General features: G+C 36.3%; 1 protein-coding gene across 3 annotated transcripts in view; it reads left to right on the top strand.

The window, feature by feature from the left end:
* The window catches only part of TNPO3 (transportin 3), a 76,074-nt gene that overhangs the window by 19,135 nt on the left and 29,826 nt on the right, over positions 1 to 27,113 (top strand). For all 3 annotated transcript variants that reach the window (XM_043463687.1, XM_043463688.1, XM_043463689.1), the window contains 9 exons: positions 5,176 to 5,376; positions 6,345 to 6,418; positions 7,790 to 7,946; positions 17,694 to 17,837; positions 20,438 to 20,613; positions 21,344 to 21,482; positions 22,556 to 22,702; positions 24,956 to 25,063; positions 26,766 to 26,857. In XM_043463687.1, the coding sequence (XP_043319622.1) occupies positions 5,176 to 5,376; positions 6,345 to 6,418; positions 7,790 to 7,946; positions 17,694 to 17,837; positions 20,438 to 20,613; positions 21,344 to 21,482; positions 22,556 to 22,702; positions 24,956 to 25,063; positions 26,766 to 26,857 (1,238 nt within the window). The remainder of the gene's footprint in view (positions 1 to 5,175; positions 5,377 to 6,344; positions 6,419 to 7,789; positions 7,947 to 17,693; positions 17,838 to 20,437; positions 20,614 to 21,343; positions 21,483 to 22,555; positions 22,703 to 24,955; positions 25,064 to 26,765; positions 26,858 to 27,113) is intronic.

Below are 27,113 nucleotides of genomic sequence, written 5' to 3'. Positions count from 1 at the left end.
GATCCCCTGGAGAAGGGAATGGCTACCCACTCCAATGTTCTTGCCTGGAAAATTCCATGGACAGAGGAGCCTGGCAGGCTACAGTCCATGGGATCGCAGAGTTGGATATGACTGAGTAACTAACACTTTCAAAGGTTTGTCAATTTTGTTAATCTTTTTCAAGAATCAAATCATGGTTTTTCTATGTTCTATTTTATTTGTCTTTGTTCTAATCTTTATTATTTCTTTCCCTTTTCTAACTTTGGGCTTAGTTTTTTCTTTTTCCTTTTTTTCTAGTTCTTAAGATATAAAGTTAGGTTGTTGATTTGCGATATATTATTTTCATTTAAGTGTATATGTATAGCTATGAATTTCCCTTTTAGTACTGTTTTCACTCCATCTTGGATGTAAGTTTTGGTATGTTGTATTTCCATTTTCATTTGTCAAGCTGTCTTCTTAATTTCCCTTCTTTGACCCATTGGTAGTTTAATAATTGATACTTAGTTTTTTCGTGTTTGTGAATTTTCCAGTTTTCCTTTTGTTAATTTCCAGTTTCATTTCACTTTGCTTTATTTATTTATTTGGTTGTGTGGTGTCTTAGTTGCCACACCTGGGATCTTCGTTGCATCATACACATCTTTCGTTGTGGCATGAGCGCTCAGTAGTTGCAACTTGCTGGCTCTGCAGCGCAGAGTCAGTAGTTGTGGTGCACAGGCTTAGTTACCTGGCAGCATGTGGAATCTTCCCAGACCAGAGATCAAACCTATATCCCCTGCATTGGCAGATGAATTCTTTTTTTTTTTTTGGCAGATGAATTCTTAAACACTGGACCATCAAGGAAGTTCCCTTTTAACATTTATTAAGACTGATTTTGTGGCCTAACATTTGGTTTATCTTGGAGAAATTTTAGCCTTTTTGAGATACATTTCCTGTTTCCTGTACTGGCCCCAACTGAAAATCCAGACTATTTCCCAGTCCTCTTCCTTGGTGAGCTCTGAATTCCACTTTTTATCTCCCCATTCTTGTGAGATTCCCCAAAACTCTTCAGCTTCTTAAGCCTCTTGTCTTCCATTTCAAATATATAAATCCCTTGAGGGGAAGAGGTAGAGCCAAATGCTAAGCTGAACTTTCCTCTTTCTTGTCTCTGGAATCTGTAGCTCATGTTCTAGGTGTTTTGGTAGTTCTGATGTCTTCAAACTAGTTCTTTTGATATTTAATTCATTTTTTCTATTTATTTTTGGCTGGAAAATTGGTGTAAAGCCAGCTAGTATGGTAAAACCAATGTTGAGATACTTGATGAGTGCTATGAATGTTATAGCTTCACATTGTTTAGGGAGGATGTAGTGCATGAAACTAACTCCTATATACTAAGAAGCTTCACTATGCTTTCCAAAAAAATGTGATTTAAATTTTTACAAAAAGAATTTTATGATAACACCTGCATTGTATATCTTGGGGATACCTTATATTAGGGCTGCAAATTCATATTTATTCTTAAAGACAGTTCAAAGGACATGTTAAATAATATTCAAACATCATCAGTGGTGCTTGAAAAAGAAATCTTTGCATCCGCACACCCAAGTTAACAGTTCTGCAGAGGGCCATAGCTGTTTTGTTTTGTTTTGTCTTTTGGTTCTGCCCTTCATTTTTGAGATCTCTATTTTTAAGGAGATAAGGGTATTTGTCAGAAATACAGATAAGATTTATATAGAAATACAGATAAATATTAATAAGAATGATATGATTGATTTTTTTTTTTTGCTAGTTTCTGCCATTTAAATTAAAATACAACATGACACTGCACCATCAATGCACATTTCCACAAGGATTCTAACCTGGTGGGGTTGACAGATTTCACTAGAGAGAAAGACTTCATACTAGTTTAATTTAATAAGCAGTACTGAGTTTTGTTCTGTTTTGTCTCTTAAACACAGATATAGGAAAACCATACAAAGCAAATGTATAACTTGTTGAATTAAGGTAGATGTTTTGAGTGACTTTTAATCTTCTTTCTTTCCCTGTTCTGTAGAGGAATCTGGGTCATTTGACCTCTTGAGTTTCCCTACAATCTTGATTTTGTTTATTACGTAGTTAGGATGCAGTTTACTTTCTTGTGTATTTCCTGCAGATTGCCACCTGGATCCTGAGGCTTAATGAGATGCAGGTTTGTTCCTCTGTCCTTGTGGTGATCTGTTCTTTCAACAGGAAGCACATGATGTCTGATTGTCTGTCTTCATGATCTACTAATGTGAAACAAATTATCCCGAACTCCCAAGACCTTGTGATTTAAAACAGAAACCATTTCATTGTATCTCATACCTTTGTAGGCCATGAATGTGAGGAAACTCAAGCAGGGCTCTGTGAATGATTCTGCTCCATGAGGCTCCATTTGGTGGATGGACTCTTCTGCAGGCTCTGAGATGACTTGTTGCATGCTTGACACTCCAGTGGCAGTGGCTGGAAGACTTGACTTGGTTGGGCTTCGTGGCTTTCCATGTAGTCTTAGGCCTCTTTCCATTGTCTCTCTAGCAGAGTAGTCTGAGCTTTTTTAATAGTAAATGTTAAAGAATAAGGGCTTCCCTTGTGGCTCAGCTGGTAAAGAATCTCCCTGCAATGCAGGAGACCTAGGTTCAATCCCTGGGTTGGTGAAGATCCCCTGGGGAAGGGAAAGGCTACCCACCCCAGTATTCTGGCCTGGAGAACTCCATGGACTGTATAGTCCATGTGGTTGCAAAGAGTTGGACATGACTGAATGACTTTCACTTCAAAAATTTAAAACCACCACAGTAACCAATGAATATTTTGGGGAGATAGTTTGTTGTATTTTATCATTTATCGATGAATCTTGCTTGTAGCAGTTATTTCTGAGGTGTTATAACGATGGTGATTTTCTATTCCCCTCCTTTCCTTTTATTAACTAGCATTCTTCTGTTAAAAAGATGTCTTATATCCTGCAAATAACCTCTTCTCATTTATTTAGTTGCTACTCACATCAGTATGTACTCATGGATTTTGTTTTATTTTTGAATTATCCAATAGTATCATAATTTGTTACTCCCAGGTTTTGTAGTTTAGGCCATTGAGAACTTTTTCGGTTGGCACCTATGTCCTTTAGTGGTTTTTTTTTTTGTCCTTTAGTTTTTAAAATATTTTTCTGGCCTACTTTCCTTGTAGTGATGCTATTCTGCTCATTGTTGTCCCCGCCCCCCCTCACCCCAGCCCATTGCTATATATATGGCATTTGAACTCAGTGGTTTCTTTTTTGTGAAATTGTTTAGCTTTTAGAAGGAGGCATAGTTAAGGGGGTAGTATTTCCAACTTCATAGAGCTTCCTTTTCTGTTGTTTTCAGATGATATTTAAAGATATGGTGGTTTGATTTCTAAGATTTCCTAGTTTTGTTCCCTTCTCCTTTTTCCCCTTTGTCTCTGTTGTACTTGTTCTGTATAATATTCTTTTCACAGCAGTTTCTCCTCATTTGGGGCCTTGCCCTGACTTCAGTTTTAAGAATTGATAGAGGCTAGACTGTTCCATCTCTTTAGACCTTACATAGGCCTGTTTTACTCATTTGCTTTTGGATTGGGCAAAACCTTTTCTGTTTTCAGCTGCAGTCTTCAGATGGTTTCTCTGTGTTTTCTAGTGACTGCCTATTGAAACTTTTGGTGTTCTCTCCTCATAGATCCATTAGATACCTTGTTGTTTCTCTCTGCTTCTGTTTTTACTAAGGTTGAATAGGTCTTACAGATGTCACTGGCATGTCCCCATCCACTTATGTTTTGGGGTTCTTGGAGATAACTAGATAATACCTAGTTTTGTGGTACATGTCTATAGTGTTTTGGTTTTGCTCTTTAATTGCTCTTGTTTTCATGAGGATATGGTTATTCTAAGGCTTGCTATTGGCTATTTTTTAAAATATCAATTTGAGCAAGATATATTTTGATGGCATATTAAATCATAGATATGCTTAGGTTACTGGTTAGATAATGAATGGCTAAAAACTATGTGACTTGGAAGATTTTTTGTGACATGGTAGGGATAAAAAGTACAAAAAATTAATAAATACATTTTATCAAGAAGGAAGTTAATGTTTCATGCTTGGTTTTCATAAACTTATTACTTGCTTAAAGCTAAGTTTTATGTCATTAAATATTGTGAGTTTTAGAGTCTCTTTTCAGTTTACTTTGGGAACTTATATAGGCCATTTCTTTGACTTTCCATTTATCTGTGGGAAGATCTTGAAGAATTGTTGTGTATTACTTGTGAAGTACTGTCTTCATAAGAAATTAAGTAAATAAATCTATGTGATCTCTCTCTATAGTTGGCTCTGTTGTTGAATTGAGATTGAAAAAAATTTTCAGTGTGTTATTACCAGCCCATTTCAGCCTGCTCGCATGAAGAGGCAGTTTGGTATAGTTTTTCAGTTGTTAATTAGTTGCTTACTTTATACTGAATGAGTTTGTTCCTAGAGTATCTTTCAAAATAAAACTTTTTTAAGTCTTACAAGTTTTTATAACTTGTAAAGAGACCAAATTTACAGAGACCAAATTCTGTGCTTTCGTTCTATTTATTATTTTCATAGATGCTCCCGTGAAAATGATTTTAGTAGCATATATAGCACTTTGGCAGATATAAAAACATAAGAAAATTAAGTATGTGAGATAGTTTTTCTGCTGTTTTAGTCAGCAACTAAAGATTGAAATGTAGGCCTATTTAAATATGAAATACCAATATATTCTCCTATTTATGGATATATTAAGATAGCTTCCAAATACAATTCTCAGAGTGAACAAAAGCTTACTTATTTTAAATGGATAAGAGAAGAAATATCCAACTTATGGATTAGCATTGGGAGCTATACAATGACATTTTAGTTTTATTAGAAACTTTGAGACATTTTTCTTTATACTCTCCCCCTGTACGCAATTAATTCTAATCAGCAAGGCTTAGATCTCTTTATTCAATTGATAACTTTCATGCCTTCCTAGAATCAGAAGATTTTAGGTAGTACTTTTGTTGAGCTCGGCTATAAAAATATGCAGTAGTTTGAAGTTTTGACTGAATTGGTTGGTAATTTATCTTTCAGATTTTTTTCTTTCATCATACTTTGGTCTAATAAGTTTGTATGTGTATTGAGGTTGCGTGGCATTAAGATTGTTTAGAAAAGTAGTTTTTATGACTTTTCTTTTTGTCACTTTTAGGTTCATGCATGGGAGATTTCAGACCAGTTGTTACAGATCCGGCAAGATGTAGAATCATGCTATTTTGCTGCACAGACCATGAAAATGAAGATTCAGACCTCATTTTATGAGCTCCCCACAGACTCTCATGCCTCTTTACGGGACTCATTACTAACTCATATCCAGAACTTGAAAGACTTGTCACCTGTTATTGTAACGCAGGTAAATCCTATGTGTCTCATTGGGAAAATTTGTAAAGCCATTTGGATTTATCAAGTTAATTTTGTTTAACACTGCTAGGCCATGAGAAGTGATGTTAACTTTTTAAAGACTCATTGCTGTATTCTTGAAGTGAATAGAACGTGAAAACTTTAAATCTTTGTATTTATCTTAGAATTCATTTGATATCAGACTAGCTTAAATAACAAAATTGAGGGAGGTGTTTAGGTTTTCACAGTCATGTTATGTGGGCGTGTGTGCGCACATACACACACACACTCTTGTTAGTTTGTAGGTGATAAAGTACTGTCCTGGGTCAGAGGTCTACATAGTTGTCTTTGTAAAAATCCTTTCTGGACTGATTAGCTTTTAAAAAGTCTCATGAATGAAATGGTAAACTAGAGCATCTGGCCTTTCCACCTTAGATAGGGAAATACATTACAAAGGAAAAGTGGACAACACTTCAGTGAATACATACTCACATGTGTTCTCTGCCTGGCATAGAAGTGCTCTTGAAGAGGAAGGAGGCTTTTGCATAAGATTTCAAGATAAGATATGAAAAGAGAAGGGATATGGCACTCTATTACTGAGTGAGTCAAAGGGCTGACTGTCAGTAGCTTTGGGTTTTTGACAAAGTATAAGTCCATGAAGTTCTATGGTATTGCCAAATAAAAGTAAGTATTGATATGGTCTGAGGGAAATCTACAGTCTGTTCTTTCTGACTTCTTTTTGTTATGTTTTAATTTGGTTTTTCATTTTTAAAGGTTAAATTTTAAATCCCAGCAATTTGTAGTTAACCCAGAAGAATTTACATGATACATAGTTGTGGGGTTGAGAAGAAGAGTGGTATTGCCGTCTAAGTTGTCATATTGTTTGGAAGAAATTTAGTTTCTTTGCTTTCCAGTTAATATTGTTGGTAACTCTATTTCTGTTCATCTGTCTTCATTTATTTAATCTCTCTCTTTACTCAGCTGGCTTTAGCAATAGCAGACCTTGCCCTACAGATGCCTTCCTGGAAGGGATGTGTACAGACATTGGTGGAAAAGTAAGTAGCTTGTTTTGACTATATGCTGGCGTTTGGAATTACCATTAACCTACACAGAGAAATTTGTTAGCAAAAGCTGGACATTTGGATTATTTCCCCCAACTTTCCAGTATTCTTGCCAGGATAATCTCCTGGACAAAGGAACTGGTGGGCTATAGTCTATGGGGTCGCAAAAAGTCAGACATGACTGAAGCGACTGAGCATGCCCAAACTTTTGGCGTAGATTTATTTATTAACCTTTGTTAGAGTATAAGAAAATCAGTTAAAACTTAAATACTACAGAAGCATGTCGTGTGGGACGTTAAAGACTCATATAGTTTACACACACACACACACACACACACCCCCCCACACACACACTCTTCTTGAATTAAGTACAAAACCTTTCGTTGTCTTGTGGATCACTCCCACTAACTGTCATATCAATGGTTTTTATAAAAATATAGTCAGAATGTTTCTTCTTACTAATTGGGATTCATTTCATGTCTATTAAAAGGACAGTATTATTTTTAGATATATGGAGCTTGCTGCTTTGAATAAAGCATTTCCTCATGATCTTGGCAAGATAATCTTGATATTTGCTTGCATTTTGGCATTTGGTTAGGAAATTATTTTTAAACAAAGTGGATGTCCTTTTTACTACCAACTATAGTATGTCATTAAAATCTTTATGTAGATAGTTTATTTTTTGTTTTAAGAAACTTTTTATTGATAATATTATGCATGCTCCTTGAAAAAATTCTAGCAGTATGGAAGCTTTCAAAGTAAAAAGCAAATACTTTCATATCTTCCTATTCCTATATTTTATAAGTAACCACTATTAGTGACTGACTGTATAGCCCTCTAGACTTCCCTTTAAGCATTTTAAAATAAAGAGGTGCATATATGTATTAATATGTGTAAACATGTATTTTCTTCAGTTATATGCAATAATATGTTTCATATACTTTTTTCACTTAATTGTGGACGTCTTATGTTATGACATAGATACTCATTTTAATGTCTATATATTCTCCATTGTATGATATCTGTAACCTTTTTTATCCTAATATGAAGGACCTTTATATTTTCCCAGTATTTTTGCTATTATTAAAAAAAAATACTTGTGCATATACATCTCTGTGTGTATGTGAGATTTTTCTGAAAGATAAATTTCTGAAAGTGGAATTGCTGGGTCATAGATTTTTATGCAAGTTGAAAGTTTGATTTCTAGATGTCTTTCCAAAAGAGCGTATCGGATTTTTCTCCCCTTTAACTATAGTGAGAATTCTACTTTGTTGTCATGGGTTATTCTGATGGCTGTTTTTATCTTATGTGATTGTGTATTTTTGGGCTCTGAATAACTTATAGCTCTCCTCTTTTCTTACCTAGATATAGCAATGATGTAACTTCTCTGCCTTTTCTGCTGGAGATCCTTACAGTGTTACCTGAAGAAGTACATAGTCGTTCCTTACGAATTGGAGCTAATCGGCGTACAGAAATTATAGAAGATTTGGCCTTCTATTCTAGTACAGTAGTATCTCTATTGGTATGTTTGAAATGCTGAGTTGTTGCCTATGTGCAAAAAGCTTTGGTGGTTATTTTATAATTCAGTAGCACTATTGTAAAATAGCTTTCTTAGCAAAATTTGGCAATGATAACACTATGGTGTTTATATAACACTTTACAGTTAAAAAGTACTTGCAGAAACTATACTTTTTGAGCCTCTAAGTAATGCTGTCAGGGTGGTATTATCTCCATTTTATGAATGAGAAACAGGTTTTAGAATTACACAACTGCTAATACAGAATTTGAACTCAGGTCTTCTGATTACATATACCTTGTTCTCCTTCCTCCTGCTACCAGCTGTAGGCTCTTGAGTAAGGATTGTGCTCCAGGAACTGCGTATAAATTTACTTAAGGAAAGGATCCTCTCTAAGGGATAAATTGAGAGTTTTTGATAGGGTGGTGGTACAGGAGGGTGGTGGTACAGGACTTTACTTGACCTTTGAATAATATCATAATTATAGAGTATACTGTTCTTTAAAAAAAAAAGAGTTAAATGTGCTTGCATCCTTTTTGATTAGGTGGAAATTTTAATGTCCTTGACCAGGGTGGGTAAATTTATGGTCCATGGGCTATTTGTAGATGAAGTTTTACTGGGACTCAGTCATAGCTGTTCAGTTACATGTTGTCTGTGGCCATAATTTTGGGCTAACACAGCAGAACTGAATAGTTTTCACAGAGACGATATGGTCTGCAAAGCCTAAAATATTTACTATCTGACCCTCCTGTGGAAAAATTTTGCTGATTCCTGAAATAATAAATGGTATTAAATTGCTTATTTAGCCCATATACCATTTTTAGGTCTTGTGTTCAGGTCAATTTTCTTGACAGTGTGGTTATAGTAGATTATTTTTCAGGAATGTATTTCAGTACTTCAGCATCATAGAACTTTTCATTTGAAAAACAAAGTTTTGTTTAAAATTGTGTTCATTAGGAGTTCATTGGAAAATTACTTTTTAAAGTTAAATGTGTTTTCAATTAAGCATTTATTTTAAAGAAATCATGTAATAGAAAATTAGAAAATATAGATAATCAAGTTACATTCAAACCATCTATCATGTTGTTAATCCTTTAGTATGTATCCTCTGTGAACATGTATACAGATTTTGAAAATCCAAATGAGAATATGCTTTACCCACCCTTCTGGTGCCTGCTTTTCCAGTCCTCCAGTCTTTCCATTTTGGTTAATTTTTATATCATCTAATAAATACCTAGACCATATTCACATTTCCTGAGTTGGTCCTAACATATTTGTAGCATTTGCTAGAACTATGCCTTGTATCGCAGTCCCTCCTCTTCCTTTTTTCAAAATGACACTGATTTGTTGAGACTGGACTGACTAGTTGTTTTATAAAGCATCTTACTTCCTGGATTGTCTTTGTGTGATTTAGTTTGTTTTTTTTTGTTCTCTTTAATTCTTCTAATTGGAAGTGATATCTAAAGCAGCCCTACTCAGTAGAAATTCCTCAAGAGAATTAAGCCTTAAATGCCCTAAGGCATCTATAGTTTCTCCTATATACCATTCATAGGATGATTGAAAAAATAGATGCTCAAATCATTTTCTGCAGGACTTAATTCTTCCCCAGGAGCCTGGTAAGAAAGACTGAAAGACTTTGATGGGTTAGTTTTAAACGGTTAAATATTTTTAGCTAGAAAACAACTTATATATTTCATGCTGCAATTTATCAGAAGATATACTTTTTGGTTGACCTTCTGTTAGTGATGCTAGGATTGACTAGATTAGAATGATGACAGTTCGATTCTTGCATTTATAAAGTTTGTTTCTCCCTTTGCAATATAATGCAGTTTGTATGAATGTTAAATTCTAAGTTTATAATCCTTGTCTTAATAATTTCATCATGGTTTGCAAAATAAAGTTTTGCTAATTCTTTCTTTCTACATACATATTAGCATTCTTCTGAGTTCCCACTAGACAGGCAGGATGAATCTTTAATTTTTAATTATCCTGTTTTCTGTATAAGGATTTTGTTTTAAAGATGACTTAAATGTTACTTTTCCCCCTTGACTTTCTCTTTATAGTGTATTATGGGCTCATGGGTTTCATTGACTCAGGGTCTTTGCTTAAGTTATTCTTTTGATGCTTTAAATGTTATGACTTTGGCCACTGGAGCACATCTTTATCTCCTCACAGAAAAAAATAACTAGTATTCATCTAGTTATTGCTTTGCCCCAGATCTAGAACCCTTGGTTCCTTTTAGTATCAGTTTGGGTCCAGTCAGGAGAGAGAAACCACCTATTAATTCATTGGGACTGTTCAGTATAAAGAATGTTTAACTATAATAGACATCTGTAGTAATGAGGGATTGTCTAGTAAGAGGTAAAGAGAGCTCTGAAGAATATAGAAATAAAACAGATACAAGGAGCAGTCATTAAGATCAAGGCTAAGATAGAGTTTCTAGGGAAGGAAGAGTTCACCCCTCTCCCAGGACTGGGATTCAAACCCTGTTGGTAATGGTTTGGTCATGGTAAAGAAGTCACTGTGGTGCTGCATGCCACTGAACATCTCTCCTCTCACACTTGCTAGAAATCTGCTTTCTAGGAAGGCCAAGAAAGTTGTTAGGGAAGGCATCTCACCAGAGGCACTCTGCAACAAAATCAGCTGGGTGTGGGAATGTCAGAGGAAGCTACTGGCCACTGTGCTCTGTAGGCACTGGAGAAGCTAAGTGCACTGAATCTGTTGCTAAAGAAGAATGTACATTCCTTAGGAGCCAGGAGCAGTTTGCTGAAAAACTGTTGGTGAGGATGAGAGTTGCTGCTGGAGAAAGTGCTGGCCGATGTACTGCAAGAGCTGGACACCAGAGAAGCTATGAGTCGGGGGCTCATGAAGCTGCATGTTCTTTCAAAGGCTGCTTAGTCAGCACACTAGAATCAGGAAGCAAAACCCTTTTCCTTCTGCACTTTCTCTCTAGTGACCTTCTGACAAAAAGTTAGTGCCAGCTGGCACAGAACAAAAATATTTGAAGGGCCCAGATCCATTTTCACAGAGTACTTCTAAAAGGGTGAATTTGGAGCTGAGAGGCAATAGCTCTACAGCTGGCCATGGTCTTGCCTTTTAACTTAGCTTCCATCGGTGCTCTTTTACACATTTTTAAACACCAGTGCAGTGGTGTAACAAGCAGATAGAAACTACAGTCCTCACTTACGTTGATTACAAGGCTGTAATTGGTATATATGGCTTTTTTCTTCCACAGCTTATTTCATGTTTTCTCTGCTGCTATAGGTTGAATATTTGTGTGTGCCCCTGCCTCGAAATTCATATGTTGAAAGCGAACCCCCAAGGTGATGGTATTGGAAATGTGGCCTTTCAGAGGGGATTAGGTCATGACAGTGGAACCCTCATGAATGGGGTTAGTGCCCATATAAGAGACCCCAGACAGCTCCCTCCCCGTTTATGCCAGTAAAAAGACAATTGTTTATGAAACAAGGAGCAGGTCCTCAGCAGAGACTGGTACCTTGATCTTGGACTTCCAGTCTCCAGAACTGTAAGAAAGATTTCTATTGTTTATAAACCACCTATTTGGTATTACTCTGTTAATAGCAGCCTGAAGGGACCAAGACACCTGCCCTGACCAGAAACGTAGCTGCTTGGGATTCTTTACTCTGTGAAGTTACCCAAGACTTCATTCCCAAAAAGTCTGAGCCCTCAATCATCCTGCCTTGTGGATTGTTGTTTCTGTAGTTTTCCATTAACCTTTTGGGCATGGAAGTAACAAAGAGACTCCCTAGAAAATCCTCTGGGTTTCAGACCTAGAACTCCTTGCTTTGATTATATAGAGGCAATACAGTATTTCACTGGTAATTGTGATTCGTCACTCTATAATCTGTAAAGTAACTCCTTTTCCTGTTGGTTCAGGCATAAGAAGCTCCCATTGTCCAGGTGGTAGTCTTATGTTCCAATTCACTGGAATTATTTTTGAGTTTCTTGGTGGAAGCATCCTTCTTTGGGGCCCAGATCTCCAAACTAATAGAGCTCAGAGTTGCCCATTACCTTATTTCCTTTACTCTGATAGAAGTTTCTTGATTTGATATGATACCATGATGATTAGATGTGGTATTCTTCGAGTCTATGAATGATAATGCTGACAGAAGCATTACAAGCAGGGAAGACAGTTCTATATCCAGAATTTGGGTCTGTTCCTATGAGGACAAATCTCTGCTTCCTCCATGATAGAAGCCAATATAATCAGTGAACTGGTCCCCATGGGAATTGGTGCCACTGGAGACTCAGTGTTTGTCTCTGCTGTTGACAGACACTCATCAGTAGTGTTTACCTGTTAAGCCTTGGTAAAGTGGAAATCCATGTTAATACATGTTTAGCCTCCATCCCTACTACTCTGGCCACTTTGTTTATGAGCCTATTGAGCAAGCACTGGGTGGCTAGGCAAAGAGGCTGACATTGTTAGAGTTTGTCATTTTGTCTGTCTATCATTGGGAAATTCCATTATAGCGATGCTCTGGTGGGTATTCACATAGGGCAGAAATCTGTGCCCATGTATGTGTCATTCATATGCCTCTTTCTCAGACCTGCTTGTCACCAGTCTTCCAATCTTGTTTCTACCAAATCCCTGATCATCCATCCAAATGATTGACAAGGGTCCATGAATAAGTGGCGATCCAAATTTCTGGTCATCTCACTGCAGACATGGTGGACAGCTATACATACTGCTTGAAGTTACGGCCACTAGGAGGGTTTTCCTTCAGCACTGGCCTTCACTATGGTCCCGGAGTGGGCCTGTAATGCTGTAGCTGTCTGCCTTCAGGTGGTACCAGCATATGCTGATCAATCTGTAATCCAGGCTTGATTATAAGGAACATCCCAGGAGGCCACAGGCATGGACTGAAAGGGATGAATCAATGCAAGAATAAGCGGTGTCAGAGAATCTGAGCCACCTATACCCATGTAACATCCAAATCTTCCTATACTCAACCTCTTTGTATCATTTTCATCTGTTGACAAGTCTCTGTTATGCATGCCCAATCTTAAGGCTTGGTAGTTCAGACAATACTTAGTTCATGGTGGGATGCTCAGGCCACATGATCACTTGATGTCCTGTGGATAGCCTGCTCAGGTCTTATAGCAAGCCAGAAGCTGATTTTCAAAAGACAAATAGTTACCTGCAGAAGAGTGCATAGATTTGTTCCAAAATTCTAGATATTTGCACTATGATGTTCCTATTGGTACTTCCCAGAGACTCCATACACTCATTAAATGAAGACTGTCAAGGAAGTATACTTGTGTCAGTGTTTGGCTCAATCTAGTGTTATAGTCCAGCCTTCCTCAGTCTAACACCTTTCTGCATGTTTACTAGGTTTCTTAAGACACATATAAGCAGTTTCACAGTTCTCTTGGTGTATAAGTTGTTTTCTCCTGTTCCCCTAGAACATTCTGAGATTTGACCTTAGTTTATGAGTGTTATTGGGGATGTTTGTGGAAGGTGTTGAAGAGATTGGGCATCTTCTTTCAAGCCCTCTGTCTCAGATGGGGTTATTACAGGGCTTTCAAGCTGAGGAAGGCTAGTCTCAGACACTGGAAGGCAGAGGCTACTTCTGTTGGTAAGGGAGACTCAAAGTGACTTGCATTACCACTTTCATTAGGGTCCAACCAGATGTCCCCATTCCAAACATCAGAAATCCACTGTTAAAAAAAGAAGTCCACTGTTTACCAGTCAATTTCAGAACTTTGACTCATGAGAAACTTGGTAGGACTGTAAATTCAACTGTTGTTTGTAATTCAGCCAGCCACACAATTAAATTTTGTATATGAGTTTGAGCAATATTATAAGAGCTTCATTTAGAGCTGTCATGGAAGTTTGCTAGTTCTCAGACTGTGACTTGAGCTGGGTTAACAGACCCAAGCTTGTAATTTTGTAAGCACTCAAATGACTAAAAAAAATTCAGCAGCCGCTATAGTCCTTATAATCATTATTACTGCCATGATGATCAAGTGCATTTAGCTACTTGGACTTGATTTAGCACTTCATCATAATTGATGACAGGTGATATCATCATGATATCTGAAAAATATTGATATATCCTTGTGGGACTTAATAAGGTCTATAAGTCTCTCGTGTCTTTTGTCATGTTTTAGAACTTAGAGGATGAAATTAGTCCACAATCATCAAGAAAAATATATACTTGGCTGTGATAGCAGATACTAAAGACTTAGATTTTTTTTCATTTAGTTCCCCCATGTTCTCTTTAATGTTTTCATTCTATCTTTTTATCTTGTCAGTATTACACTTTGTGGTCCATTCAAATGGACTTATTCCTAAACATTGTATTGAACTTTAAAATTTTTTTAAATATTATTTTTCTTGCTCTTGAACTGAGCCTGGACTCTAATATTTTTCTCCCTTCGTTTATTCTCCATTTTGTTAATTCAAGATCAATTATTATTTGTTCTTATTCAGTCACTAAGTCCTGTCTGAGTCTTTGTAAACCCATGGACTAGAGCACATCAGGCTCCTCTGTCCTCCCCTGTTTCCTGGAGTTTGCTCAAATTCATGTCCATTGAGTCAGTGATGCTGTCTAACCTATCTCATCCTCTGCTGCCCCTTTCTCCTTTAGCCTAAACCTTTCCCAGCATCAGGGTCTTTTCCAGTGAGTCGGCTCTTCACATTAGGTGGCCAAAGTGTTGGAGCTTCAGCTTCAATTTTAGTTCTTCCAGTGAATATTCAGGGTTGATTTCCTTTAAGATTGACTAGTTTGATCTTCTTGCAGTCCAAAGGACACTTGAGAGTCTTTTCCAGCACAATTTGAAAGCATCAATTCTTTGACACTCAGCCTTCTTTATGATCCAACTCTGACATCCATACATGACTACCGGAAAAACCATAGCTTTGACTGTACATGGACCTTTGTTGGCAAAGTGATGTCTCTGCTTTTTTAATACACTATCTAGGTTTGTCATAGCTTTCTTTCCAAGGAGCAAGCGCCTTTTAATTTCCTGGTGGTAGTCACCATCTGCAGTGATTTTGGAGCCCAAGAAAATAAAATCTGTCACTGCTTCCACTCTGTCCCCTTAGGTTTGCCATGAAGTGATGGGACCAGAAGCCATGATCTTAGTGCTTTGAATGTTGAGTTTCAAGCCAGCTTTTTCACTCTCCTGTTTCACCCTCATTAAGAGACTCTTTAGTTCCTCTTCACTTTCTGCCATTAGAGTGGCATCATCTGCATATCTGGGGTTGTTGATAATTCTCCTGGCAATCTTGATTCCAGCTTGTCACTCATCCAGCCCAGCATTTCAAATGATGTACTCTGCATGTAAGTTAAATAAGCAGCGTGATATTATATAGCCTTGTCATACTTCTTTCCCAATTTTGAACCAGTCAGTTGTTCAGTGTCCAGTTCTAGCTGTTGCTTCTTGACGCACATACAGGTTTCTCAGGAGACAGGTAATATAGTGGAACTCCCATCTCTTTGAGTTTTTCACAGTTCGTTGTGATCCACAGAGTCAGAGGCGTTAGCATAGTCCATAAAGCAGAAATAGATGTTTTTCTGGAACTCCCTTGCTTTTTCCATGATCCAGTGGATGTTGGCAGTTTGATTTACCTTTTCTAAACCCAGCTTGTCCATCTGGAAATTCTTGGTTCCTGTACTGCTGAAGCCTGTCTTGAAAGATTTTGACATAACCTTGCTAGCGTGTGAAATGAGCACAATTGTACGATAGTTTGAACATTCTTTGGCGTTGCCTTTCTTTGGGATTGGGATGAAAGCTGACCTTCTCTAGTTCTGTGTCCACTGCTGAGTTTTCCAAATTTGCTGACATTCTGAGTACAACACTTTTTTAACAGGATCATCTTTTAGGATTTTTAATAGCGCAGCTAGAATTCCATCTCCTCCACTAGGTTTGTTTGTTGTAATCCTTCCTAAGGCCCACATGACTTCACATTCCAGGATATCTGGCTCTAGGTGAGAGACCACACTATCATGGTTATGTGGGTCATTAAGTCCTTTTTTGTATAGTTCTTCTGTGTATTCTTGCCATGAATACACATGAAATGTTCTCTTGATATCTCTAAATTTCTTGAAGAAATCTCTAGTCTTTCCCATTCTGTTGTTTTCTTCTATTTCTTTGCATCGTTCATTTAATAAGGCCTTCTTGTCTCCCCTTGCTATTCTCTGGAACTCTGCATTCAGTTGGGTATATCTTTCCCTTTCTCCCTTGCCTTTGGCTTCTCTTCTTCCTCAGCTATTTGTAGAGCATCCTCTGACAAACACTTTGCCTTCTTGGATTTATTTTTCTGTGGGGTGGTTTTGGTTACTGCCTCCTGTACAATGTTATGAACCTCCATCCATAGTTCTTCAAGCACTCTGTCTACCAGATCTAACCCCTTGAATCTATTCATCACTTCCTCTGTATAATCATAAGGGGATTTGATTTAGGTTATACCTGAATGGCCTAGTGGTTTTCTCTACTTACTTCAGTTTAAGCCTAAATTTTTCAATAAGGAGCTCATGATCTCAGCCACAGTCAGCTTTTTAGGTATTGTTTTTACTGACTGTATAGAATGTCTCCATCTTTGACTGCAAGGAACATAATCAATCTGATTTCAGTATTGACCATCTGGTAATGTCCATGTGTAGAGTCATCTCTTGGGTTGTTGGAAAAGGGTGTTCTGTAACCAGCATATTCTCTTGATACAACTCTGTTAGCCTTTGTTCTATTTCATTTTGTACTCCAAGGCGAAACTTGCCCGTTACTCTGGGTATCTCTTGACTTCTTCCTTTTGCATTGCAATCCCCTATGATGAAAAGGACATCTTTGTGTGTGTGTGCTAGGAGATTTGTAGGTCTTCAACGAATTGGTTAACTTCTTCAGCCTTAATGGTTGGGGCATAGACTTGGATTACTGTGATGTTGAAAGATTTGCCTTGGAAACAAACAGATCATTCTATTGTTTTTAAGATTGCACCCAGGTACTGCATTTTGGACTCTTTGTTGACTGTGAGGGTTCTTGTCCACAGTAATAGGTATGATGGTCATCTGAATTAAATTCTCTCATTTGAGTCCTTTTTTAGTTCACTGATTTCTAAGATGTCGATGTTCAATCTTGCCATCTCCTCCTTGACTGTGTCCAGTTAATCTTGATTCATGGACCTAACATTCCAGGTTCCTGTGCAATATTATTCTTTATAACATCGAACTTTACTTTCCTCACCAGACACATCTACAACTGAGTGTTTGCTTTGGCCCAGCCAGTTCAGTCTTCCTAGAGCTATTAGTAGTTGTCCATCCATCTTGAGCTGTGCTGTACGGCATGGCTTATAGTTTCATTGAGTTATGCAAACCGCTTTGCCATGACAAGGCTGTGAAACATGAAGGGGCTGAGATGATGAGTGCTAAAGACAATTCTCTTTATAAGATTATATTAATACAGAAGTGGAATCTAAGAAATGTAGTTGTTTCTGAAACATGTATCTTTGAATCAGTCTCTACCTCTGTGTAGCTCAGCTTCTCAGGTTAGAAAGTGGAGATAATAAAGATAATAATAGTATATACATACTTGTACAATTTTAGTGGGGATTAACTGAATTAAGAGCAATGAGACAGTGTCCGGCAAGTAAAAAGCACTTGTAACTGTTGGCTGTTATTGTTATCTTTCTCAGTGTCATACCTATAAAGTGATTGTAAAAAATATTTCATTTTTTAACAATGTTTTAAATGTAAAAATTGGTATTATTTTTATAATTTTTTTTCTTCTTTTCAGATGACTTGTGTAGAAAAAGCAGGAACAGATGAGAAAATGCTTATGAAGGTCTTTCGCTGTTTGGGAAGTTGGTTTAACTTAGGAGTTTTGGACAGTAACTTCATGGCTAACAATAAGTTACTAGCACTCCTTTTTGAGGTTTTGGTAAGTAATGGCTTCATTTATGAAATGGCTTTTGTTTATTTCTGGCACATAGTCACTTATAGTAACTGCCCTTATGGGATATAAGAGTGTTTTCAGATTTTTGCAGTGTGAGTAGGAAGTGTATGGTAAGAAAGCAGCACTGTGCCTTCCTTGTTGCCAAATATCAAATTAAGATACTATTTTTAATGCTCAGAATAGAATGTAGTTAGATTTAAGAGAAAAGTAGTCTTATATGTAAATCAGTCATTTACATATTAAAATTCAAGTAACAAAAATACCATTGGCATCTTTTTCGTTATTTTTGAAGTATTAAGTTGTGTGTTTCTAATAATGACCATTGGGTGGTTGAGACAACTACGGATCAGAATATTATCTTTGTAGTTGAGATACTTTTTGGGTTTTTGAGATTAAAAGTAGTGTCTTTTTATATACTGACTGGTACATTATATACTGAAAGGTACATTTCTTTCTTAGACTTTAAAAGTAATAATGCCTAGTAGTACATTTCTCTCTCGGTTGATGGGAGTGCTTAGAATAAGACTAGTTTTTAGAACAAGAAGCAGCAGTATCTCGAGCACAAATGCTAAACAGACCTTTGGAGGTGGGTGTGACTTTGTCTCTTTCTCCCTGATGGTTTCCTTTCCATGAACTCTGTATTTCCATACTGGGTGTATGCTGGTACACTATTTAGAAGATGACAGTGTGGTATTAATTGATATCACTGTGGATTTAAGAAAGAAAAGGAAAATGGATTCTTCAAGGAGACGTTTTAGATATTATATATAATGTTTTTAGTGTATTTTTGCTGTCATTCTTGCGTCAGAAGCTAAAATTCAGGAAAATTAAGATGCTAGTAATTTGCTAATCATTGTCTTTGTGTCCATGTCTGTTGATGCCATACCTTAGTGATAGTAATTCTGATTTTCATCTCACCAGTTTGTGTGAAAGAGTAGTCAGTATTAAAAAATTCAGGTCCCACGTTTTAAAAAAAAGTATATAAATATGATAACATATGAATGGAGGACAGTCTAAAATACACTTCAAACTTCAGTGATGACTCTTGGAAACTGAGATTGGGGTAAAGAACAAACTAAGTAATGTGCCAGATATATTGCTATTATTTTCTCTATTGATCCAGTGTCATGACCAGTCCTCTGTTACTTAAGAGTGTTTCTAGAGTCAGGGTCAATATATTCTCATTCTTATGTTCTTTCAGTGGTTTGCAATCATGCCACATAAAACTAGTTTAGTTTGCTTTATGCTAGGGCTTCCCTGGTGGTTCAATTGTAAAGAATCTGCTTGCAGTGTAGGAGACTGTTTGATCCCTGTTTGATCCCTGGGTCGGGAAGGTTCCCTGGAGAAGGAAATGGCAACTCAGTGCAGTATTCTTACCTGAGAAATCCCATGGACAGAGGACCCTAGCAGGCTACAGTCCATGGGGTCGCCAAAAGGGTTGGACACAACCTAGCAACTAAAGAAATGCTTAGGCCAGGACCTTATTATATAGCTTTTTTTCTTATAGTTCTTTAAAAAAAGTATATTTTAAAAATAATACTTGGTATATACAAAGAGTAAATTTGAACCTTTATTTAACTTTTGAAACATTGTAGTACAATGAATATCTTGAGTTCACCACCACTCAAAGAATAACCTAATGAATAATTTGTGTCTTTGTGCTTTTCCAACCCTGCTTTTATAGCTTTTTACCCCCTTGGAGATTTTAAATGTCATTGTTTTTTATTATTCACAAAAGACCGGTATGCCTTCACTAAATTTATCCAATCTCTGGGATGTTTAATAGAACCCCTAGAGGCCTCCCTCCTTGAACCTTCTAATATGCTGTAGTTTGTATCAGTTGCTCCCAGTTGTCATCCTGGGGCTTTTCTTTACTCAGCTTATGGATTGGATTAACCTTTTTTTTTTTGACCCATCTCAGATACTTTCCTCAGTAGGATATGTGGGAAATAAATACTGAGTTTTTGCATGCATTCTTGAGAAATATTTTTATTTCATTCTTAATGCTTTAGCTTAGATATAAAGTTCCAAATTCAATATTTGTTTTCTTCAAAATTTCCAAGTTCTTGTTTTCCTATATACTGGCATCATTGCTAATGAGGTAAATAACTTGATTTTTGCTTCTTTCTGAGTTACCTTCTCTTTTCCCCAGAAACTTTTAGAACCTCTGTTTAACCTTGGTATTCTGAAATATCACAGTAATGTGTTACGTTTCAGTCCTTGATACTTGTTGAACCTTTCTTTTCACTTTAAATAGTGCTTGAATATCAGAAAAAAGATGGAGACGATTTCCATGGAAAATAGGGCAGGGAACACAAGGCATTCCAGGAGGGACTAGTAAATGGGAGAAAACATGAATTTTAGAAGTCATGTGACCATGATTGAAGTACCAAAAGGCAGATTTGCTTGTCAAATAGGGAAATAATAGTCAGAAATAGGAAGATTGATGGATGTTGTCTTGTTGAAGGCCATGAATATTAGGCTGTTATGCATATATAAAGTACATGTTCAGAAACAGGCTTTAATTGCTCTCCTATTGGATTACAGCTTAATTATCTTACTTCTCTATTCCTGCTACCTCCCAGCAACAGGATAAGACCTCATCAAACCTACACGAAGCTGCTTCAGACTGCGTGTGCTCAGCTCTCTATGCCATTGAGAATGTGGAAACCAACTTGGCATTAGCCATGCAACTTTTTCAAGGAGTCCTGACATTGGAGACAGCCTATCATATGGCTGTGGCACGTGAAGATTTAGATAAGTGAGTAATTATTAAGGGCAGCAGACCATACAGCCTGGGATTCTTTTAAGTCACCTTCTGTTCATCCGTATTTTGCCACTGAAGCCCTGTTTCTAGCTTCAGTTATTCTTTAGAGTTTACAGCTAAAAACCATATCAAATTTTAACTGTACCTTCAAGTTTTAACATCCAAAAATTTTCTCCAAATTATGGAAGGAAATGAGATTGAAGAAACTTAGAGTCTTCTTCATTTCCAAATCTCTAAGACATGCTGTCACTTAAGTTTGCTAGATTTAAAAAAAAACAAACCTCCATTCTTCATGACCCTGTGTAAATATATACATTGCATCCTCAAGATGCTCTGCTATTCACCTCTGAACCAGAAGTGGCAAATCAAATGCAGAAGGAGATGTGATCATGCAGAATAGTAAGTTTTAGCACTTACAGAGGATAAGGCTGTAAGAATTAGGGATGACCTTTGAAGTATCAAGTGTAATTTAATGGGAATTTTCTTCAGATGTTTTAATAATTGAGAATTTGAACTGACTTAACTTACATTTGCTTATATGTTTAAAAGTATATGATTTAAGGAAAGATGTTTGTTAAGGAGATTGTGATGCACCATAGCAAATAATCACTACATGTCTCTTAGGCCAAGGATTGTTTCTTTATTTGATTAACTGTGTCTGTGAGCATGTACACGTAATATACAGATATCTGACTTGGTGTTCTTATTCCTCTTTCCTTTACAGAGTTCTGAATTACTGCCGTATTTTCACTGAACTTTGTGAAACTTTTCTTGAAAAAATTGTTTGTACGCCAGGCCAAGGCCTTGGGGACCTACGAACTCTGGAACTGCTTCTTATCTGTGCAGGGCACCCTCAATATGAGGTAGTGTTTACACTATGCTGATGCCATTATTTTTCAAATTGTATGTTGCATATTGTCTACATTCTGTTACCTCCTAGCCAGCTTTTTATTTGTGGGAAATTGTAGTTTTATTTTTAATTAATGTCATAGAGTTTACTCTGCTGTGAATTTTTAAAAAAAAAAAATATATTTCAGCTTCTGCTTTGATTCTTTTCTATTTTCCTACTTGGTTTTAGCTGGGCTGACTGGTACATAGCATGAAGGAACCTGTTAGAAAGAAAGCTTATTACTTTTCCACTGAGGCCCCCTCTCTAAGCTTTAGTTATTATTTAGAGCTTTATAGCTTAAGAAATATACCAAATATTAACTGTACCTCCAAGTTTTAAAAGCCAAAAATTTTCTCCAAATTATGGATGGAAATGAGAATGAGATTCAAAGGACTTAAAGAGTCTTCTTCATCTCCAAATCTCTAAGACATGCTGCCACTTTTAAGTTTACTAGATTAAGAGGGAAAAAAAAAAAACAAACCTCTGTTTATTCAAAAGGCTTTATCTCCTCTTAATAGTATAAGAAGTGAGAACTCCCAAGCTCGGTTAGTTCTATTTAAATAGCTTCATTTTGGATCTTTGATGGAAAAAGGATGGTAGGGCCCCTCTCAAGGACCCTGAGGAATTTCTCTCCTTTAAATAGTGCCACATATAAGATAAGCTGTGGTTTGTACAGGTATTTGTAGATTATCTGCTGAGAAGTGTTTAATCTCAAAAATAAAGAAATCGTTTCAGAATTTAGGGAAAAAGACTAAATTTTAAAGAGATTTCTGTATCTGTTCCTCTAAATTTAGAATCCAGTGTACTGCTAGAGAAGTTATCCCAGGCCTAGACAGAGAATGTAAAGCCAGTCATTCTAAATGTTGAGTTTTGAGTCTAACATGGAAAAATAATTTGGGAAGATAATAATCTGCTAGAGAAAAGGTGTCTGCTAAACTGGTTTCACTCATACTAGTTTAAAATGTTTCTTTCCTATTAGCCCTAGTAATAAAAAAACTGCCTTCTTTTCCAGTCCAAATAAACCATGTTTTCTCTTTATTTTGATAGGTAGTAGAAATTTCCTTTAATTTTTGGTACCGACTAGGGGAGCATTTGTACAAAACGAATGATGAAGTTATTCATGGCATCTTCAAAGCTTACATTCAAAGGCTGCTTCATGCCTTGGCTCGCCACTGCCAGTTGGAACCAGATCATGTAAGTTTTTTTCTCTATTTAATCATGTCTTGATTTCCTCTTCTTTTCAGTGCTAACTTGAAAAGGAACTGAAAAGATAGAGAATAAAGCTAATGGAATCTGCAGGTTTTCTGTCACTCTAGCTTACACTGAGGAAGTCAGTACCAGTTTAATGAAGAGTGCTATGCCTGTGTAGAAAGAAATCAGTACTGCTGAGTCAGTAATTCTTCTGTGAATTCACCTTAAATAATTCTGAAGAAAAAAATTGTTATGTACAAGGCATTATCTATAAACATAAAATATGGTAAATCCATGTACAAGAGTATAGAAGAGGCAATTCCTTGGGGAGCCAGTGATTAGGACTTGGTGCTTGCACTGCTGTGGGGCCCAAGTTCAATCCCTGGTCAGGTAGCTAAGATCCTACAAACTGTGCCATGTGCCCTCCCCACAGAAGAGTTTCATAGAAGAGTTACATAAATTATTATGTAGCAACTTGATGGATCATAATGCAGTAGTTAAAAATAATTACTTGAGGGACTTCCCTGGCAGCCCAGTGATTAAGACTTTGCACTTCCAATGTAGGGGATGCTGGTTGGAGAGCTAAGATCTCATGTGCCATGCAGCCAAAAAAGTAAATAAAAATAAATAAAACCAAAAGAAACTATAGAAAAAGTAATGCATTTTAAAAACAATAAGTTGAGAAAGCAATAGTTGGTATGCTAAATGAAAAAATGAGAATGTAAAATTTGGTGCTGTGTATTTTTAATAGTATAAAATACGTGGTTGGATTAAAACTAAACACAAAAATGAAATAATTTGTGTGAGGACATGGAAAATAACATGACTCTCCCCTGAACACATAAATGCATGTTTTTGTTTATATTACTTATGCTGATTTTATAATTTAAAATGTAGAAATAATCTATTTGCTTAGAAGAAAATATACAAGAAATATTATAAAATAGTTAATTGGAAAATGCTTCACACATTCTTTGCTTAGTTATTTCAAATTTTATAGTGTTTATTTCATCATTTTGGTTGGGTGGTTTAATATCTCTGTCCTTCAGCCTATAAATTGGAGTGGATTTTTTTTTTTTCCTATTACTATTAAACCTGGCATGAAAACTGTCTGTTCTCTTTATCTTAATGTTAATGTTGTCATCTGAGTTATGGTATTTTGTATTTCCACAGAACTTTAGTGATGATTTAGTTCAGTGGTTTTCACTACTTTTTTTTTCTTTAACTGAGGAGTCCTGTCTTCAGCTCCGTAGTGTTTGGAAGCATGATAAGTAAATAAAAACAGGGCTACTCTGGTTTGAATGGCTGTGTTTGCTTGATCTCTTTCTTCTCTTTCCTAGTTCTGTGGTACCATTTCCCTTGTAGGTAATTCCATACATTTGTAGGTGTGCTGTGCTTCATAATTCATTATCTCATCCGAGTCAACCATTATTTCCTCCTCATTCCTTAACTTTAACTTTTTTCATCTTAAAGCAAGAATGTTGAATTAGATCAGCAATTCTCAATAATACTAAGGGCTTTTTCCCAGAAACTCATGGTCCAAAATTCTTATACATACCCATAACCATCTCACAATTAGTAAACCTTAGTGTACTCACAGGAGGATGTTAGAATAAGAAAAACTTCAGAAGCATGAAATGTGAATGATCTCTGTATTTTTTAATGAAAAAATTTAAATATACAGCAATGGTGAAATAATTTTATAATGAACATCTGTATACCTACTACCTAACTCCTACCATTAATATTTTATTACACCTGTGTTATGTATCTGTGCACCTATATAAAATTCTTTTTAAAGTCTAATATTCTGTTGTGTGTCTAGTTGTAGTAATGGTTGATTTTGGTAGGCCTTGAATCATAAAGTTTCAGAGACTTATTCAGTAATAAAAAGCTAGACTTTAATAGATATATATATATATAATAGATATATATATATAATATAATATAATAGATAGACTTATATTCTAGAACACTTTCCACCTCCACCACTCCAGATTTTTCTAGCAACAGGGTAGGATGTAGTTTGGACATGCCAAAAAAAGAGTTTCTCATAGTAAAGGTAGAGGATAGGTTGTATTGATTTGACATACCTTAATGTTTGAGATACTTTCTGTAGTAAAATGTCTTTGTGATTTATGCAATTTATCTTTTTATTCATTGGGACTGAACTGCTTAATGGGTTTTTTATTCTTTTAAAAGTTAGTGAAAGCCTTAGTGCGTTTAAAACAAGTGTTATCTAATTTGAAATTTCAGGAGGGCGTTCCTGAGGAGACTGATGACTTTGGGGAGTTTCGGATGCGAGTGTCAGACCTGGTGAAGGACTTGATTTTCTTGATTGGATCTATGGAGTGTTTTGCTCAGGTAAGCCCATTTGAAGATTCTAATCAGCTTTACCAGTCATTTTAATTGTGTTCACTTCTGTGTCTTCTCTAAGTGTTCCATCTTTTTCTTCAATCTTGATGGCTAAATGGGACAGTAGATATGCAGGTGCCTAGCACACTGCCTGGCATATAGTAGCTATGTTTGTTTAGTATCTTATAAGCCAATTGCGGTGAATAGTTCAGTTATTGTTTTACACTATATTCTTGCTAGTGAGAGCTGTTCCACTTGTACCATTGAAATGGAAGATCATAGATAAACCTTAAAGCCCCCAAGATACTTAAAGGGAATTTGGACCTAGCCAGGAAAAATAGACAAGTTTTTCTGCTTTTAATAATTATGTATCAACTCCTGGCAATCTTAGTTATTTGGCATTTCCTTTGTTCACAGTTACAGTTAGATTCCTTTGCAGTTTCATCCCAGAGATGACTGTAGTAGAGTAGAAGAGTCCTGGCCTAAGGTTTTCCTAACAATCAGTGAGTGGCATTTTAGGTCTTAAGGTTACAGTCATCACCATTCCATGTCACCTAACATTAGCATAATATCAGCTGGTTTTCATATTGCTGGATCATGCTGTCCATCCTGAAATACTGATTTTGATAGTTTATCAGTCATACTGAACTGACCTAATTTGGAAGATGGGTAACCCATGCATTTGGTGTATTTTGGGGTATCATCTGATCTGGAAAGTGTTAATATAATTGTAACTATTTTTCTTTATATTAAGCAAAGTGTGTTTCTTGACCTAATTACAAAGGGTTAGGGATTCTTAGAAAGCAGATTTAAGTGAGATCCCCACTAAATCACAGGCAGATGCTCTGCTCAGATTTCAACTCTTCTCTCACTGGCTCCGTGACTTTGAACCAATTACTTGTTCTCCAGACCTCAGTTTACAAATGTACATTAATTGTGAGTCTTGTCCAAGATGTGTACCGTGGAACACCAGTCTCATGAGATGTTCTTTTCTGGAAAAAAATAGTTCTGTCAATTAAAACTGAAAAAGGACCTAAATAGTATATTTAAAGTTTCTGTGAAGTCATACAAGAGAATTGTTTAATTTCATTTTACCTAGCAGTGTGTTATTTGATTACAGAAACCTTATTTAGACTAACAGCCAGTCACATTCCACTGATGGCTATATCCCTGGGAAATTTTAGGACATCTCTGAGTATTCTCTTTGGTCTCTCCCCACCCACCCTTGCTTGGACATGGTATTGTGATGGGTGCTTCAGAACAGCTACTTTTAAGGAATTTAATCTGTACTACTAGTGTTGATGCAGACAAGTAGTTAAAATAATAAATGTAAAGCCAGTGCATATGCGGAGGTTTTACATTATGTTTCATTTTTAAGTGTGTTAATGTATTTATCATTTACCAGAACCAGGAAAAGACACTCATGTAATATGTTTTGTTTTTTCCATAATACTATTTTGTAGGGGCAGACGATAATCTTGATATACTCTTGGGAATCGAAATGGATTTGTTTCAAATATTAAACTAGTATTGATTTAGAGTTAGTGAAGATTTGAAAAATGAAAATACTATTCTCCCCCCGGCTCTGAGAGATAATTAAATTTAGAAACAAGGGGCTGAGTTTATTTTAACTAACAGGTTTTTTGTTTTGTTTTGGAACTCTATTCTGTTTTTCTTTTAATGGATCCATAATCCACCTCTTCTTCTCTAGTTATATTCTACTCTGAAAGAAGGCAACCCACCCTGGGAGGTGACAGAAGCGGTTCTCTTTATCATGGCTGCTATAGCAAAGAGTGTTGATCCGTGAGTGTCTATAAGTCTTTTGCTGGGAACTCTTAATATCAGAGGAAGGAAAATTGCGCCATTTTTCCTCATGTGGGATATGTTTGGAAACTCATAGAACTTCTTTCTTCTATAATGCTGTCTAGTCTTCTGACTTCTAAGAGTCTAGTTCAGAGTAGCATGCATTGCTGATATCCATGTTTTAAACCACATTTTCTAGAGTTAAAATTCTTTTGTTCTTGATGCTAGGAAAAGAATGCTGATTTATTTTTCCAAT

The sequence above is a fragment of the Cervus canadensis genome, chromosome 3 (assembly GCF_019320065.1).
Source record: "Cervus canadensis isolate Bull #8, Minnesota chromosome 3, ASM1932006v1, whole genome shotgun sequence".
NCBI lineage: Eukaryota > Metazoa > Chordata > Mammalia > Artiodactyla > Cervidae > Cervus > Cervus canadensis.
The sequence above is the reverse complement of the archived record's forward strand: the minus strand, read 5'-3'. Positions and strand labels throughout refer to the sequence as shown.